Source organism: Miscanthus floridulus, chromosome 17, assembly GCF_019320115.1.
Source record: "Miscanthus floridulus cultivar M001 chromosome 17, ASM1932011v1, whole genome shotgun sequence".
Taxonomy (NCBI): Eukaryota; Viridiplantae; Streptophyta; class Magnoliopsida; order Poales; family Poaceae; genus Miscanthus; species Miscanthus floridulus.
Genome location: NC_089596.1, coordinates 23,612,084 through 23,627,693, shown reverse-complemented (window position 1 = coordinate 23,627,693; position 15,610 = coordinate 23,612,084). Strand labels below are relative to the sequence as shown.

Below are 15,610 nucleotides of genomic sequence, written 5' to 3'. Positions count from 1 at the left end.
AATGGAGGCCTTGGAATCTGGCGAAGTGGAAGAGGATCTTGTCGGACCGCGTCTAATCGGCTAATTCTAATTGGACGATGATGGATGAAGGTGGGTTAACCGGTGACGCGTGGCATCACCTCACTTGAAGCAGATGAAGAAGATGGCACCATAGGAGGTTTGCAGCGATGGCGTACTAGGGGCGGTAGCGACTTGACGACTTTCACCCGTCGAATCTGGCCGTTTCTGGAGAGGATGTCGGGATGCAGGAATTGCTGAGGTCATAGTTTTTTTTCCTCTTTTGGATGTGTGTTCTTCTTTTTATTGAGGTGTGAGTCTAAGTGCTCTTGTATCTTTTTTGCTGCGTATATCCTTCGTAGATATTGAGGCCGAATTAATAAATCCATTATATAAAAAAAGATAAATATGATTAGCCATCCTACACGCACACATGAGCACATGAGCGATGGTGTGAGGAAGTACAAAAAAACGTCCGACTTTGACCCAGCAAAAAACCTTTATTACCAAACATCAAACATTCTTGCCAACAAATCACGAAAAACTCTATAGCCAGGTTATTCTTACCAAACATTCATTCCCAGTCCCAGGCGCCCAAACCATCTCCCACCGACCCGTACCCGTGGCGATGGCGGCAACAGGTCTCTTCCTCTGCCTCGTCTCCGCTCTTGCCTTGCCCACCTTCTCTTCCTCCTCGCAGTCGCTGGCCAGCGCCACCAGCGACCAGCGGGACGCCGACAGAGTGGCGCGCCTCCCCGGGCAGCCGGAGAGCCCGAGCATGTCGCAGTTCTCCGGCTACGTCACGGTGAACGAGCGCAACGGGAGGGCGCTCTTCTACTGGTTCTTCGAGGCGCAGACCACGCCGGAGGAGAAGCCGCTCCTCCTCTGGCTCAACGGAGGTCGCTTCTGCTCTACCGTACCTTAGCAGTTATTACAAAATCTCAAAGGATTAGTTTCCATTGGAAATTAGTGACCTTTACTCGATTCTTAGTGTACAGCTCCTACCATTTGGTCTGCTTCTTTAGTTGTTGAGCAGCGATGACCTGTCTGTCATATTGGTTACTACTTAGTAGTACATCTGTTCTTGCTTTTTGTAGTTTGTTCTTCTCTGTGCCGATTCATGTTCTTGGTATTTGTGATCATTTGTATGCATTGATGATAATTTTTCTGAATTACCTTTTTGGTCACATTATAGAACTTCATTCAGTTCTTGCTACTTTCTGCGCATTTGTTTTAGTTTCTACTGGAAGGTTTAACTTGTGATTACCGATTTAGGACCTGGTTGCTCCTCGATTGGCTATGGAGCTGCATCTGAGCTAGGGCCTCTCAGAGTTGTCGGACGAGGAGCAGCGCTGGAGTTCAACGAATATGCCTGGAACAAAGGTGCTCTGCTTTCTGAATTTTTTGTTCTTTTTCATTCTCAAGGTTAGTTGCATCTGTTTGAAAGTCTTTTCTGTGCTTGCCAGAGGCTAACCTGCTGTTCTTGGAGTCTCCTGTTGGAGTTGGCTTCTCCTACACCAACACATCCTCTGACCTTGACAAACTCAATGATGACTTTGTAGGTAAATTCATCATGAAACAACGTTAAATTGATCATAAAAGAATGCGCCCCACTAAATAAAGGCTCCAATTCTTCGAAAGATTAAACTTTGCTTTGCTGTTCAACTCCGGTCATTATGTGGTTTATTGATTAACAAAATGGGATTCTGTGTAATTAACCCTTTTCGCTTTCTAGCGGAAGATGCGTATAGCTTCCTAGTGAATTGGCTAGAGCGGTTTCCGGGGTACAGGGACAGAGAGTTCTACATCGCAGGAGAGAGCTATGCAGGTAATTTTGGCTATAAATCATGAAATCTTTTAAACCTTGGTTTATATTTTTTTTGGGGGGCATGGTTTAGTATTCTGGACTTCTGTTGAGAAACGTAGACAATGTGCTAGAAGGAATCTACAACACACAAAATCTGGTGTGAAGCATGCGAGTGTAGCTTTATATGACTCCTTTTCAATATTCCACTACCACTATGCAGTCCAAATGGAAGGCAGCAATTCAGACTTTCACCAACCTTCTATTCTTGCTTGGATTTCTCAATATGCGAAGTATTCCTGTTTTTGCTTTGTTTTATCAATATAACAAGTGTGCTTGACAAAATAGCGCCACCATCTTATCTGGAACTGGAATTTCCACTCATAAAAATCGGTTGCTTTCTAGAAAGGGTTGAGGTTGACAGCTTGCCTTTCTACTGGGTTGGCCATTACAACAACCCATTGTTCATGGTCTCCTAAGCGAATAATAGATCATACAAACTGGAGAAATTGTTAGATCAGAAAGCAACACTTTGAAAATTATGTAGGCATCATTTTCAGCCTTCGCTTTCATGACACACAATGTGTTGACTGTCATCCAATTATCCAGAGCAAAAAAGAAAGCCTGAGTTAAAATGATTTTTTTTTTGTCTTAATTTGAGAATGCAAATAGTACCCATACTGAATACCTAACTTGGTTCAAACCAAGTACTAAAATTCATTTCTGCGTATGTGCATATAGTTAAATATTTTTAGTGGTTCATTGGATCTCCAAACATATGTCTACTAAAAGAATGATCAAATAACTAGTGTGGTAGGTTCACGAATTACATCGGTCTTAGTTGATAGCAACATCTATGGAGAAATGCCTTCGGAACCGTGTCTCCTGTACGTCACTGAAGAAGAAATCTGAACTTCTTATGCTGCAGGTCATTATGTGCCACAGCTGGCTGAACTTGTTTATGATAGGAACAAGGACAAGAAGGGCAAAACGTATATCAACCTCAAGGGGTTCATTGTGAGGATTTGAATTAGATTTATGCTGCAAGAATTTTCCTTTTTAAATAAATTGTTTCACACGTAAAAGATACAGCACCTGATAGTATATCTGCTGGTTTTCTGAATGTTATATTGCATAATATATTTTTTGAACAAATGCAAGTCTGATTAGAAGTCTTCACAATCTCTACAACAAATGAAATATCCCGTGAATTGAACATTCAGAAAACCAGAAGAAAACATTTTCCACCTTTTTTGGGATAGTGCATAAGGTTTCTAAACTTTCTATGTGGATAATTTTTTAAAAAAATTTACATTGGGTATATGAACCAAAAAAAGAATGGAAACGAGAGTTATGTTCAAGCTATGCACATGAGAAATCAATTCCTGCTGGAACATAATACATTCAGAATGGACTTATTGTAGGTTGGGAATCCTATTACTAATTATTACTATGATTCAAAAGGGCTAGCTGAGTATGCCTGGAGCCACTCAGTTGTGTCTGATGAAATATACGACCGCATCAAAAAGTATTGCGACTTCAAGAACTTTAATTGGTCTGATAACTGCAATGCTGTCATGGATATCGTCTATAATCAGTACGACGAGATCGACATATACAACATCTATGCACCCAAGTGCCTTCTAAACCAGAGTTCAGCGTCTTCTGAAAATCATGCATTCTTCATGAATGATCAGGTATAGTATCCTTGCATATGAATGCAGAAAGTTCCAGCAGGTCAAAGATCCTTCCTAAAATTAATGATGCTTATCTTCGAAATGCCAGGAGAAGTTCAGGAGAAGGATACGGATGTTCTCTGGCTATGATCCGTGCTACTCATCCTATGCTGAGGACTACTTCAACAAGAAGGAAGTGCAGAAGGTGTTTCATGCTAATGTCGTCAGTGGATCGCTTCCAGTGAAATGGCATGTCTGCAGGTGGATCGCCTCAAAGCTGTTCTCTTGTGGATATACTTAAGTACCAGTTACTGGATTTCTTCTGGAACAAAAAGAACATGAACTCATTCATCTCTTGTGCAGTGATCCCATCCTGAATTCCTACAATTTCTCGGTATTCTCGGTCCTACCCATATACTCTAAGCTCATCAAAGCAGGACTGAGAGTTTGGCTCTACAGGTCTGGTTCTTTGAGCACACTGAGAATGTCCTACATCTATGCATGTTAGGCATAACTTCCTTTTCATGTGTACCTTCTCTGAAGTCTCACAACAAGTGCATGCTCAAGTGAATTCTTCACACCCATCAATCACTCTCTCTATAATGCATCCATTTATTTGTCAATGAAGCGGTGACGCAGATGGTAGGGTCCCAGTGATCGGCTCCCGGTACTGTGTGGAAGCACTCAAGCTGCCTATGAAGACCCAGTGGCAACCCTGGTACCTTGACAAACAGGTAGGTCTGAACTAACAGCTTATCTGAACATCTTGTGCGTTGAACATACCAGTAGCCAGTGATGCTAATAAAAATAAATAAAAATGAGGGGCACAACGTGGCATGCAGGTTGCTGGGAGGTTTGTGGAGTACTATGGGATGAGCATGGTGACGGTCAGGGGTGCAGGTCACCTGGTGCCCCTTAACAAGCCTGCTGAAGGGCTGACACTGATCAACACATTCCTCCGTGGTGAGCAGCTTCCCACACACCGTTGAACGTTGATGGATGGTGCGGTGGAATAGAGCAAGATTTCAGAGAAGATGACATAGGATAAACTGTGATGATTGTGAAATTGGAGTTACCGTGATGCCCGTTAGGGATCACGGTTCCGTGTTAAATATCCAGGAACAGCCCCTGCACGTGCCTTGTATAAGTGTAGCTTGCATTACAAGATTACAGAGAAAGGAAATAAAGCAATTCGTGCTAGCGTTCCTAATCTAGAGATACAACAATCAATCACGCACTGCCACAAAAAAAAAAAAAAAACAATCAATCACGCATACAAGGGAACAAGCAGTCACGCCAATCACTGATATCATAACACCCTCTGTTTTTTTAGATAATGGATTCATTAATCTGGCCTTTATATCCACGCCAAAAGAATACAAGAGCACTTAGACTCACACCTCAACAAAGAGAAGAACACACAACCAAAAAAAGGAAAAAACTACGACCTCGTCACATCCTTGCTTCCTGCCATCCTCTCCTAAAATGGCCAGATTCGGCGAGTGAAAGTTGTCAAGTCGCCGCCACCCCCTAGTGCGCCATCGCTGCGAACCTCCGCTGGGGCCAACTTCATCCGCTTCAAGTGAGGTGATGTCAAGTGCAGCCGGTTAGCCCACCTTAATCTATCGTCAGAACTAGACGATTAGACGTAAGCCGACAGGATCCGCTTCCGCTTCGCCAGATTTCAAGGTCTCTGCCGCCCATAGGGCAGCCATAGTCACTCGGATCATAGTGTCGCCTCTGCTAGAGTCCTTTGTCCTACTGTCGAGGATATCGTCTTCGCCTCCCCTAGGGCCGCCACTGCAAACGGGATCTACCTCTTCCTCGCCGAGATCTTCACCGGCACTCAGGCCGTCGGTGCCCCTAGGGTTGCCACCGCCATCGAGGAGGTTTTCGGACTCCCAGGTCGCCGCCACCGCTAGGACTGCCTACGGAACCACCTCCGCTGGATCCGCCTTCTCCCTGGCGAGGACTGGCCATCAACGCTTAGGCCGCCACCATCCCCCGCCAAACCCGCCACTGCCCAAAGGGATGGCGCCACCGACACCTCACCGCTACCCGCCGCCCTCTCGACCACCTCCGCTGCCGTCGCCATAGGGTCTCGCCGGATGCAATCTTCGGCGGCGGCGGCGCTAGGGCTAGTGGGGGGAAGGGCGTTGGATGTGGGGGGGGGGGGACCTGTCTCCGAGCGCCACCGTCAGACACAAGCCTGCTGAAGCGTCGCCTTCCACCAATTTGGGAAGTCGTCCAAATCGGCATGGCCGTCGCCTTGTACGCGGAGCCCTACCTCTGCTGCGTCCCATCACCGGATTCGTCTTCCCCCGATGTGGATCTAAGCCATCGTGCTGCCCTTCCCGAGCACTGGCGATCTGGGACGCCGATTGTTGGGGGAGCCCATACGGAGTATGGGCCAACTCCCCCTCGAAGAGGCCTGTTGAAGGAATAATGGCGGAGGCTGTCCCTAAAACGGCGGAGGCTCTTTCCGGAATGGCGGAGGCTCTCCCCAAGACGGCGGAGGCCTAGCACAAGAACAATGGCGGAGGTCCTCCCCGAGATGGCGGAGGCTCTCCCTAAGACGGCGGAGGCCTAGCACAAGAATAATGGCGGTGGTTCTCCCCGAGATGGCGGAGGCTCTCCCCAAGACGGCGGAGGCACTAGAGGCGAAGACCCCAGAGATGAAGACCTAGGGAGGCCTCGGAGGCGAAGACCCTAGAGATGAAGACCTGGGGAGGCCTCGGAGGCGGAGACCCGCACGCCGAGATGACACCAATGGCGGAAGACCCGAAGGTGAAGACCTCTGCACCGAGAAGAGACACAGACGAAGGCTCATACAATCGGGCCTTGGAGACACACTTGTGCGCCAAAAAGACATCAGAAGCAAAGGCCTCAAGGATACAGACCCACGCATCGTGAAGGTCCCAGAAATGAAGACCAGAGCACTGAGCGAAGCCGATGAACCATGCTATGGAAGCAGCAGAAGGAGCCGAAGGCCATAGATGAAGAAATCTGGAAGATGAAGGCACCCAGAGCTAAAAGCCTAAGGATTTAGTGCATGTATAGGTTAGAGTCATGCGCGTGCTCTTTTCTCCATGCCCTTTTTTCCCACAGGGTTTTTGGGATGGAGTTTTTAGCGAGGCGTGCATGAACGGGTTGCGGAGGGCAATCCTCGCAACCAAGATCTGGGTTGTACAGTGCCTCTTCTTGTATGAACATCTACTAGGTCATGTAGTACCGTCCATAACCTAGTAGCTGAGGGGCTACTGTTGGGGGAGCCCATACGGAGTATGGGCCAACTCCCCCTCGAAGAGGCCTATTGAAGGAATAATGGCGGAGGCTGTCCCTAAAACGGCGGAGGCTCTCCCCAAGACGGCGGAGGCCTAGCACAAGAACAATGGCGGTGGTCCTCCCCGAGATGGCGGAGGCTCTCCCCAAGACGGCGGAGGCCTAGCACAAGAACAATGGTGGTGGTTCTCCCCGAGATGGCGGAGGCTCTCCCCAAGACGGCTGAGGCCTAGCACAAGAACAATGGCGGTGGTTCTCCCCGAGATGGTGGAGGCTCTTCCCAAGACGGTGGAGGCCTAGCACAAGAACAATGGCGGTGGTTCTCCCCGAGATGGCGGAGGCTCTCCCCAAGACAGTGGAGGCCTAGCACAAGAACAATGGCGGTGGTTCTCCCCGAGATGGCGGAGGCTCTCCCCAAGACGGCGGATGTCTCATCAAGGTGCGGAACGATCAAGTCAGCAAGGCATACGTGAGGACGGTTGATGGGCCTCCAACGGGCGTCGGCTTAGGCCCAAGGTGAAGACATTGTGAGACGGTGCGATGAGAACACCCCTGAGGTTAGACACTAGGGCTGGAATATTCCTGGAATGTACCGTAGCAGTTGAGGGGCACTGTTGTGAACTCTGTAGAGTGGTAGTTGAGCCCTATAAATAGGGAACACTTGTAACTGTACAGGGGGGGCTGGTGAATGAATTAATGAAACCCTAGTTCTTGTGAGTCTGTATTTGATCCTCATTCTCTCTTTCAGGCAGTGCCTCTGCCGAAGTTAGAATCCGGAGCCTCGGCCAAAGTCGAAGGCCTCCGCCCCTTTCCTACTCCCACTTTGCCAAAGCCTACTGAATCCCTCGTTTAGTGACCTTCTACCCGGAGCCTCTGACGGATGATCTTGTCCGACAGGAGTGCGCCGCGTTCAGGGACCTCCGCCCGTCTTAGGCGGAGGCTGGCCTCCGCCCATCTTAGGCGGAGACCCCAACCTAAGACGAAGGCCTCCGCCCACTTCTCACTCTTGTTAGAAACCGATGTTTCAACAGTGGCGCCCACCGTGCTCGGCACGAAATATTTCGAGAGTTACGAGTTGGAACCATCGAAAACTTTTCTCTGAGTTGAGAGTTGGAACTTTGTTCGGTCGCCAACTTAAAAAATCCCCGAAAGACCTCCGGATGTTGAGCCTTCGCACCAAGCCTTCGGCCTCCATCTGATAGCCTTCGACAGCCTCGTGGTGTACAGCCCTCGCACAAAGGCTTCAGCCTACTACAGTTCAGATAAGTCACGAATACATACCCCGATCTGGCCATCCAAGTAATTATTGTTTCGCCGTTACTCTGCACACACCTACTCTGCTTACAGTTATGTTGCACCTAGATGCATTAAAATATGCAATGATTCACTAACCTTTGTCTATGATAGCAAAGCAGCAGAATTGTTGTAGGCAAGCTTCCTAGGAAAAGCTCCAACAAGCAACGTCCAAAGCTCAAGTATTGCTCTGGCGTCAGCTCCGGAGCTACGGTAACCGTCAGGTGCACAAGTCTTTTGGTTGAGCAAATGCAAGGCCTCCGACCTCCGACGTCGAACACAAAGGCCAGCAAGCCATGCAGAACTCCCGTGACTGGGTGCCCATTCAGATGCACAATGTGTACCGCGACCACCTGGCGCCCGCGAAGGCTCTGCCTGTTGCAAGTTACCACCGCCATCTAACTAAGCTTCGCACGAAGGCCGAGATAAGTTATCGGTTCTTTTTTTTTTCTTTTTCTTTTTCACAAAATTGCACCAAGGTGAGTTCACAACACCTCCTTCGTGCGCTAACAGCAACTGGACACACGCGCACATCTATGAGTTTTCTTTGCTGTTAAATTTTAAGCCTTCGACGGTTTTCTTAACAAACATGTACTAGTCTCGATCTCCGCATGAGAGATTACTTCTCTGTGCTAAGCTAACCGGCTAGAACGCAAGCACATATATAGAGGCTAGCGCCGCGTCATCTGATGTCAAAGTCGTCTGCACAACAAAATAGCACCGCACGACGGACACCGCTTCAGGACTGTCATCCACAACACCTCCGGCCCAACGTGCAGGCAACGCAGGGACCAGTGTACGAAGGCCTGGCACCACTGTGTAGCTGCTAGCCGTCCAAGGGTCCAGCTCATGCATGGAGCGGGCAAGCTGCAAGGTGCCAAAGCCTGCAGCAATCTCTGTACCAGCAATCTTCACCAACCCAAAGGCCCAGCACTATCCTTCAGCCTAGCGCCGACCGTGCCCGTGCCCATGCGGAGGCTGCATCCTTCACGGCGACTACGATCCAGCCACGACCCGCCGCTCACTCCACCCGCACCGGCTGATGCTGGGATGGTGACGGTCATCCTTCGGCGCGGCCCTGCGCCGACCGTGCCCATGCGGAGGCTGCATCCTTCACGGCGACTACGATCCAGCCACGACCCGCCGCTCACTCCACCCACACCGGCTGATGCTGGGATGGTGGCGGTCATCCTTCGGCGCGGCCCTGCGCCGACCGTGCCCACGCGGAGGCTCTACGTCCTTCGCCGCGACCCCCGGACAACTCCGGCCCTGATCTGTCGCTCACTTCATCGGCCGCCGGGGTGGTATACCCACATGCTAACAAGAACCTTGCAAGATTTTTTGATCTATGCGTGCGCAGGTACCGTGATCTTTCGAAAAATATGCGGAGGCCAGGTCCGTGACACTGCATTGGTCGAAGGCTGGACAAACGCAGAAAGGAAAGCCTCCGCCACGAACCTCTGCTCCTAGACTCCACACAAACTGTGCACGCGCGGATAGTTCATCCTTCACCGCGACTTGCGAACAAGAGATGGCGGCCGTCCTCCGGCCTAGCGCTCACCGTGCCTGAAAGAATGTAAGGGGATAGATCTATTGATCGCATCGGTTACATATTTATACAACCTCTGCACACATCCAGCCACACACGCGACACACACATGCAACCGCACGGTGCCTAGTCTAATACATGCAACCACACATTGCTTAGTCTAACACTCCCCCACAGTTTTAACTGGGAGCACCGCGAACATTAAGACTGAACCTAAACTCCGTGAAGACTGATGTCGGCAGACCTTTGGTGAAGATGTCGGCGTACTGAGACGTAGTGGGAACGTGCAGGACGCGTGCTTCACCGAGGGCGACTCGCTCTCTCACGAAGTGCAAATCAATCTCAATATGCTTGGTCCGCTGATGCTGGACATGATTGCTGGAGAGGTAAACAGCACTATGTTATCACAATAGACCACGGTAGCACGGCGAAGAGGATGATGAAGCTCTTGCAGTAGTTGTCGTAACCAGCAGGCTTCAGCAACGCCGTTTGCCACAGCTCGATACTCCGCCTCAGCACTGGACCTGGACACTGTAGGCTGACGTTTAGATGACCACGAGATGAGATTGTCCCCGAGAAACACCGCATAGCCAGAAGTGGACTTGCGCGTGTCAGGACAGCCCGCCCAATCTGCATCTGTGTAGACAGTCAGATCTACTGGTGAGGTCCGGTGAAGATGAAGACCAAGATCCAAGGTACCCTGAAGGTAGCGAAGAATGCGCTTCATAGCGCACAGATGAGGCTCCCGGGGGTCATGCATGTAGAGGCACACCTGCTGGACAGCATAAGCAATATCTGGACGAGTAAAAGTGAGATACTGAAGAGCACCAGCAATACTGCGGTAGGAGGAGGGGTCGGTGACGGCAGCTCCATCGGCAGAAAGCTTGGAATGAGTATCCACAGGTGTGCTGCAAGGCTTGCAGCTAAGCATACCAGCACGGTCAAGAATGTCCAGAATATACTGACGCTGTGAGAGGAACAAGCTGTCACTCTGATGCTGCACACTGACGCCGAGGAAGTGGTGAAGAGCCCCCATATCTGTCATAGAGAATTCTTGGCGGAGAGCATGGATGATCCGCTGCAGAAAACTCATAGAGGAGGCTGTAAGAACAATGTCATCAACATAGAGAAGCAAGAATGCCACATCAGTACCCCGGCTGTATATGAACAGAGAACTGTCAGTCTTCGCCTCAACAAATCCGAGAGAAGTGATATGACTTGCGAAGCGATGATGCCAGGCTCGGGGTGCTTGCTTCAAACCGTAGAGTGACTTGTTCAACCGGCACACATAATCTGGGCGGGAGGTGTCAACAAAACCGGCAGGCTGAACACAATATACTGTCTCATTCAGGTTGCCATGGAGAAATGCATTCTTCACATCAAGCTGATGAATAGGCCATGAATGAGAGAGTGCCAGAGTAAGAACTGTGCGGATGGTTGCTGGTTTGACCACTGGGCTGAAAGTCTCATCATAGTCGATACCTGGACGCTGTGTGAAGCCGCGGAGTACCCAACGAGCTTTGTAACGGTCCAGAGAGCCATCAGACTTGAACTTGTGACGAAACACCCATTTCCCAGTAACAAGGTTGACACCGGACGGTCGAGGCACCAGGGTCCATGTGTCATAAGGTGACATGGCGAGAGATGATGATACGGTTTGTGTGAAGATCAAGACACCGATAACCCTTATGATCAGTGGAGTATCCCAGGAACACACACAGAGTGGATCGAGGTGAAAGTTTATGTGGAGCTGTGGATGATAGGTTGGGATAGCAAGCACAGCCAAAAACGCGTAAGTGATCATACGTAGGCTGCGTGCCATATAGGGAAAAGAAAGGAGTGAGGCCGTCGAGGGTTTTAGTGGGGTGACGATTGAGAAGATATGTTGCAGTGTGCAAGGAGTCAGCCCAATAAACGGGAGGAAGACTAGCCTGAAAAAGAATGGAGCGCACAATATTATTTATAGTGCGAAGAATGCGCTCGGCCCGCCCATTTTGCTGTGAAGTGTAAGGGCAGGACATGCGAAGAACGACTCCATGAGTGAGGAAGAACGTGCGGGCCGAAGAATGGTCGAATTCACGGCCGTTGTCGCACTGGACTGCCTTGATGGAGGAGCCGAACTGCGTACGCACATAGGAAAAAAAGTGAGTAATGGCACCAAACGTGTCGGATTTGAGGCGTAAAGGAAACGTCCAAGTGTAGTGTGTGCAGTCATCTAAAATAACAAGATAATATTTGTAGCCAGACACACTAACAACTGGGGATGTCCAAAGATCACAATGTATTAAATCAAAGGCGTGCGAGGCACGAGAGTTTGACATGCTAAAAGGAAGGCGCACATGGCGACCAAGCTGACAAGCGTGGCAAATATGAGTATCATGGCGCTTATTACATGGAATAGCATTGGAACTAATGAGCGTGGACAAAGCCTCATAACCGATATGACCGAGACGACGATGCCATAGAGTGGTGGAAGATGCAGCAGCAGTGAGGGCAGTGGTGCTGGATGGCGTGAAGAACGGGTAAAGATCGCCCGTGCTATTGCACCTGGCGATCACGCTCCGTGTCTGAAGATCTTCACAGAAAGGCCGAAGGGATCAAACTCAATGGAACAATTATTATCAGTAGTAAAACGGCGAACTGAAATCAGATTCTTAATAATGTTTGGAGAAACTAAAACATTAGAAAGAACTAGAGGACGCCCAGTGTTCGAAAAAGAGTGTGATCCAACGGAAGTAACGGGAAGTAAGTTCCCATCACCAACAATGATAGATGAAGGATGCGATGACGAGGGAGGGTGAGAGGTGGTGAGTATACCAGCGTTGTTGACCATGTGGGAGCCAGCGCCCGAGTCAGCATACCATTCGCCCGTGCCGGGAGGGGAGAGCGTCATGGTGCTGAAGTTGCTGGCGAGCGAGGACGTGTCGAAGCTGCCTCCATGCATGGGCGTCCACGGCTGCTGCTGCTGTGGTGGCGGCGGGGCGACGTGGTAGCCAGGCGCCCCGTAGCCGTAGCCGGATGGTGCGCCGAAGCCTTGTGGCAGGCCGAAGCCAGGTGGAGCGGCCTGGTAGCCGTGCGGCGCCTGCTGCTGCTGCTGCACGGCCATGTACCCTGCAGCAGGCGGTCTGTACATCGGCCCCGGAGCGGGCGGTGGCCAGTACGCCCAGGGCTGGTACTGCGCCGGCGGGCGCTGGTGTTGCCCGTGCGGCTGCTGCTGCTTGTTGCGTCCGCGATGGCGTCCGGAGCGGCCGCCCTGGTTGCCGTTGCCTTGGCCGGTGGGCGCGCCGCCCTGGTTGCGGCCAGGAGGAGCAGGGCCGCCGGCAGGGGGGCGCCATGCGGTGTTGGTGGAGCCCGTGGCCGCAAGGAGCGCCGGTGCGCCCGCGGCCGGCGTGGTGCTGCTGGAGGACGTGCCGGTGTCACCGGCGAAGTCGTTGAGGTCGATTTCCTCGAGGAGCAGCAGTGTTCTCGCCTCCGAGAAGCTGGGGAACGGCTGTCGCAGCTTGATGTTCGTCACCATGGGGCGGAACTTCTCGCTGAGGCCGCGCAGCAGGGTGAGGACGAGGGTGCGGTCGCCAACGGGGTCGCCAAACTCGCGAAGAGAGGCGGCCATCGTCTCGAGGCGTCGGCAGAAGTCCGTGATGGAGGATGAGCCTTGCTTGACGGTGCGGAACTCGGCGGACAGCAAGAGGGCGCGCGACTCGCGCTGCCCGAGGAACTCGTCCTCCAGATGTACCCATGCGACCCGCGCGTTGGGCTCTTTCAACATCGTGGACTGCTGCAGGTCGGGGTTGATGGTGCCGTAGATCCACGCGAGGACGGTGCAGTTCATCTGCAGCCACGCCGGGCGATCATCGTTGACCACATCGGTGAGGACGTGATCGGTGAGGGCATATTTGCCCAAGACGACGAGGAAGAGGGCGCGCCACCGGGTGTAGTTGTTGGCGACGCGATCCAGGACGACGGGCACGAGCACCTTGATGTTGAGGACAGCGATGGCGGCGGCGTGGACGTCGGCGTACTTGGCCTCGTACTCGTCGAGGGCCTTGGCGCGGGCAGCGGCGGCCACCTCCCGGTCGCGCTGCTCCTGGGCCTCCCGGGCGGCGCGCTCGGCTGCGGTCTCCGCCATGGTTGGGGTAGAGGCAGGAAACCGGCGGCGGGCGGACGGATCGTGTCGTGGCGGCGCGGACGGACCGTGGCGGCGTGGACGGATCGGTCATGGCGGCGCGCGACGTGGCGACGGGATCGGCGGCCGGCGCGGATGGATCGGTCGGCGGCGCGATCAGAACGCACGGCGTCGTGGCGGCGCACGTGTGGTACTCCGGCGAGCCTTGGCCCAGCGACGGAGGGAAGGCACGGCGCAGGGGCGCGCGTGCGGCCGGCGAGCGCGAGGCCCAGCGACGGCGAGGCCGCGTCGGTCGTGAGGACCGGCGGCGTCTAGGGTTGCGGAAGCGGGGATCGTAACCCCCTATGATACCATGAAAGAATGTAAGGGGATAGATCTATTGATCGCATCGGTTACATATTTATACAACCTCTGCACACATCCAGCCACACACGCGACACACACATGCAACCGCACGGTGCCTAGTCTAATACATGCAACCACACATTGCTTAGTCTAACAGTGCCAATGCGGAGGCTGCATCCTTTGCTGCAATTCCAGAGCAAGTCAACTCCAGCCATGCTCACTCCACCGGCATCGACTGCCGACGGTCCTCGCGATCGTCCTGCCGCCCGCGCGGAGGCTGCGCCCTTCGCCGCGACTCCGGAACAACTCTGGCCACGATCTGATCCTCGCTCCGCCGGCACCAGCTGCCAGGAGCCACCAAGCAGCGAAGGCTAAGACGCACGACCTGCACTCCCTGCAAGCAAGCCATGGAAGAACGTCTTCGACTCGTCACGTCTAGAGCTCCAGCGATGGTCAGCCGAAGGCCCAACGCGCAGAGCTCTGCCGGCCTCATACACGTGAAGGCCGCACTACATAAAAGCGCAAGCTGCCAGCGACCGCAACAGCCAGGCACAAGTGTGAAAGTCCACTTGAAACGAAGGAAAAAGCCTCCGCCCATGAAGCCACTCTGCACCTGGACCACCCAGGCTGCGGAGGCCTACACAACAACAAAAAAAAAAAAGAAGGCCCAAGATAAGTAATCCATATAGCATCATGCTATTTTTTTTTAGCAAAGCTTTTATCTGCTCAGATTCAAAAAACCATTTAGCTTCATTTCTTTTGTGTGGCATGTTAATTAGTTGAGAAAGCTAAAGCCACTAAGTTTGACTCACAGAATTCTACAAGTTAAATAATTTCACACTTGAGCCTAGAACCTCCGCTGAGAGCACCTTCTTTACACACTGCATGCTAACCAAGAAGACCATGTAGTTTCTTGTACGTAATGTGTGCAGGTCATAAATTAATCCTGGAAAAGGCACTATCATATCTTTAGTTTCTCACATCTTTCGAAGGCTAGAGCTTCGGACTTAGATATTTGGATTCAATTTGGGTTTTTGGATTTCTGAACCTTGGGCAGCAGTGAAATGTCTATCTTCGCAAGCAAAGCTATGCAGCTAACTTATTCTCCTACTGCTCCCTCCGGTGTTTTGCCCAGGCGAAGGCTATAACCACGTGTTATTAACAAACGCACTAAGAAGCCCAGGTAACAAAGCTTTCTGTACCTCTTACAATGGAAGTACATATATACAACTATAATCCAGCATGCATGCAAATTTAAATTAAATGATCATTCCATTTTTTATATTTGTTATAACCTCGTGGCGAAGGCCACAGAGTTTTTCAAATGCTCCACCTTCGTCCAAAGTGAATATTTCATCTATTTATAAGCTAACCTCCGACCATGGTTTAGGTTGCTTGACCTTTTGCAGTTTTCAATTCTTGATCTACCACACCAAAGGTATCAAACTAGCATAAGAGAATGCTTTTCACCAGCTTATAATGCATAACAAATTTCGCCCTTGCGATTTATTTTAACATGTTCTTGATCTAACCTTGCCTCT

The 15,610-nt window shown here is 51.3% G+C and overlaps 2 protein-coding genes across 2 annotated transcripts; one reads left to right on the top strand and one right to left on the bottom strand.

Moving 5' to 3' along the window:
• The first annotated feature begins 537 nt into the window (after window positions 1-537).
• On the top strand, window positions 538-4,687 carry LOC136516464 (serine carboxypeptidase-like 26). The gene is made up of 10 exons (XM_066509863.1): window positions 538-896; window positions 1,273-1,380; window positions 1,464-1,559; window positions 1,733-1,825; window positions 2,730-2,818; window positions 3,226-3,498; window positions 3,587-3,738; window positions 3,841-3,936; window positions 4,106-4,211; window positions 4,320-4,687. The coding sequence occupies exons 1-10, from the start codon at window positions 626-628 to the stop codon at window positions 4,464-4,466; spliced, it is 1,431 nt and encodes a 476-aa protein (XP_066365960.1). The 5' UTR covers window positions 538-625; the 3' UTR covers window positions 4,467-4,687.
• Window positions 4,688-8,697: 4,010 nt separating this feature from the next.
• LOC136515415 (uncharacterized) lies at window positions 8,698-13,727 on the bottom strand. The gene is made up of 5 exons (XM_066509007.1): window positions 12,342-13,727; window positions 11,533-11,721; window positions 10,069-10,985; window positions 9,846-9,979; window positions 8,698-8,948 (listed from the first exon to the last, which is right to left on the bottom strand). Exons 1-5 carry the CDS (start codon window positions 13,725-13,727, stop codon window positions 8,698-8,700), a joined length of 2,877 nt encoding a protein of 958 aa, XP_066365104.1.
• Window positions 13,728-15,610: the final 1,883 nt, after the last annotated feature.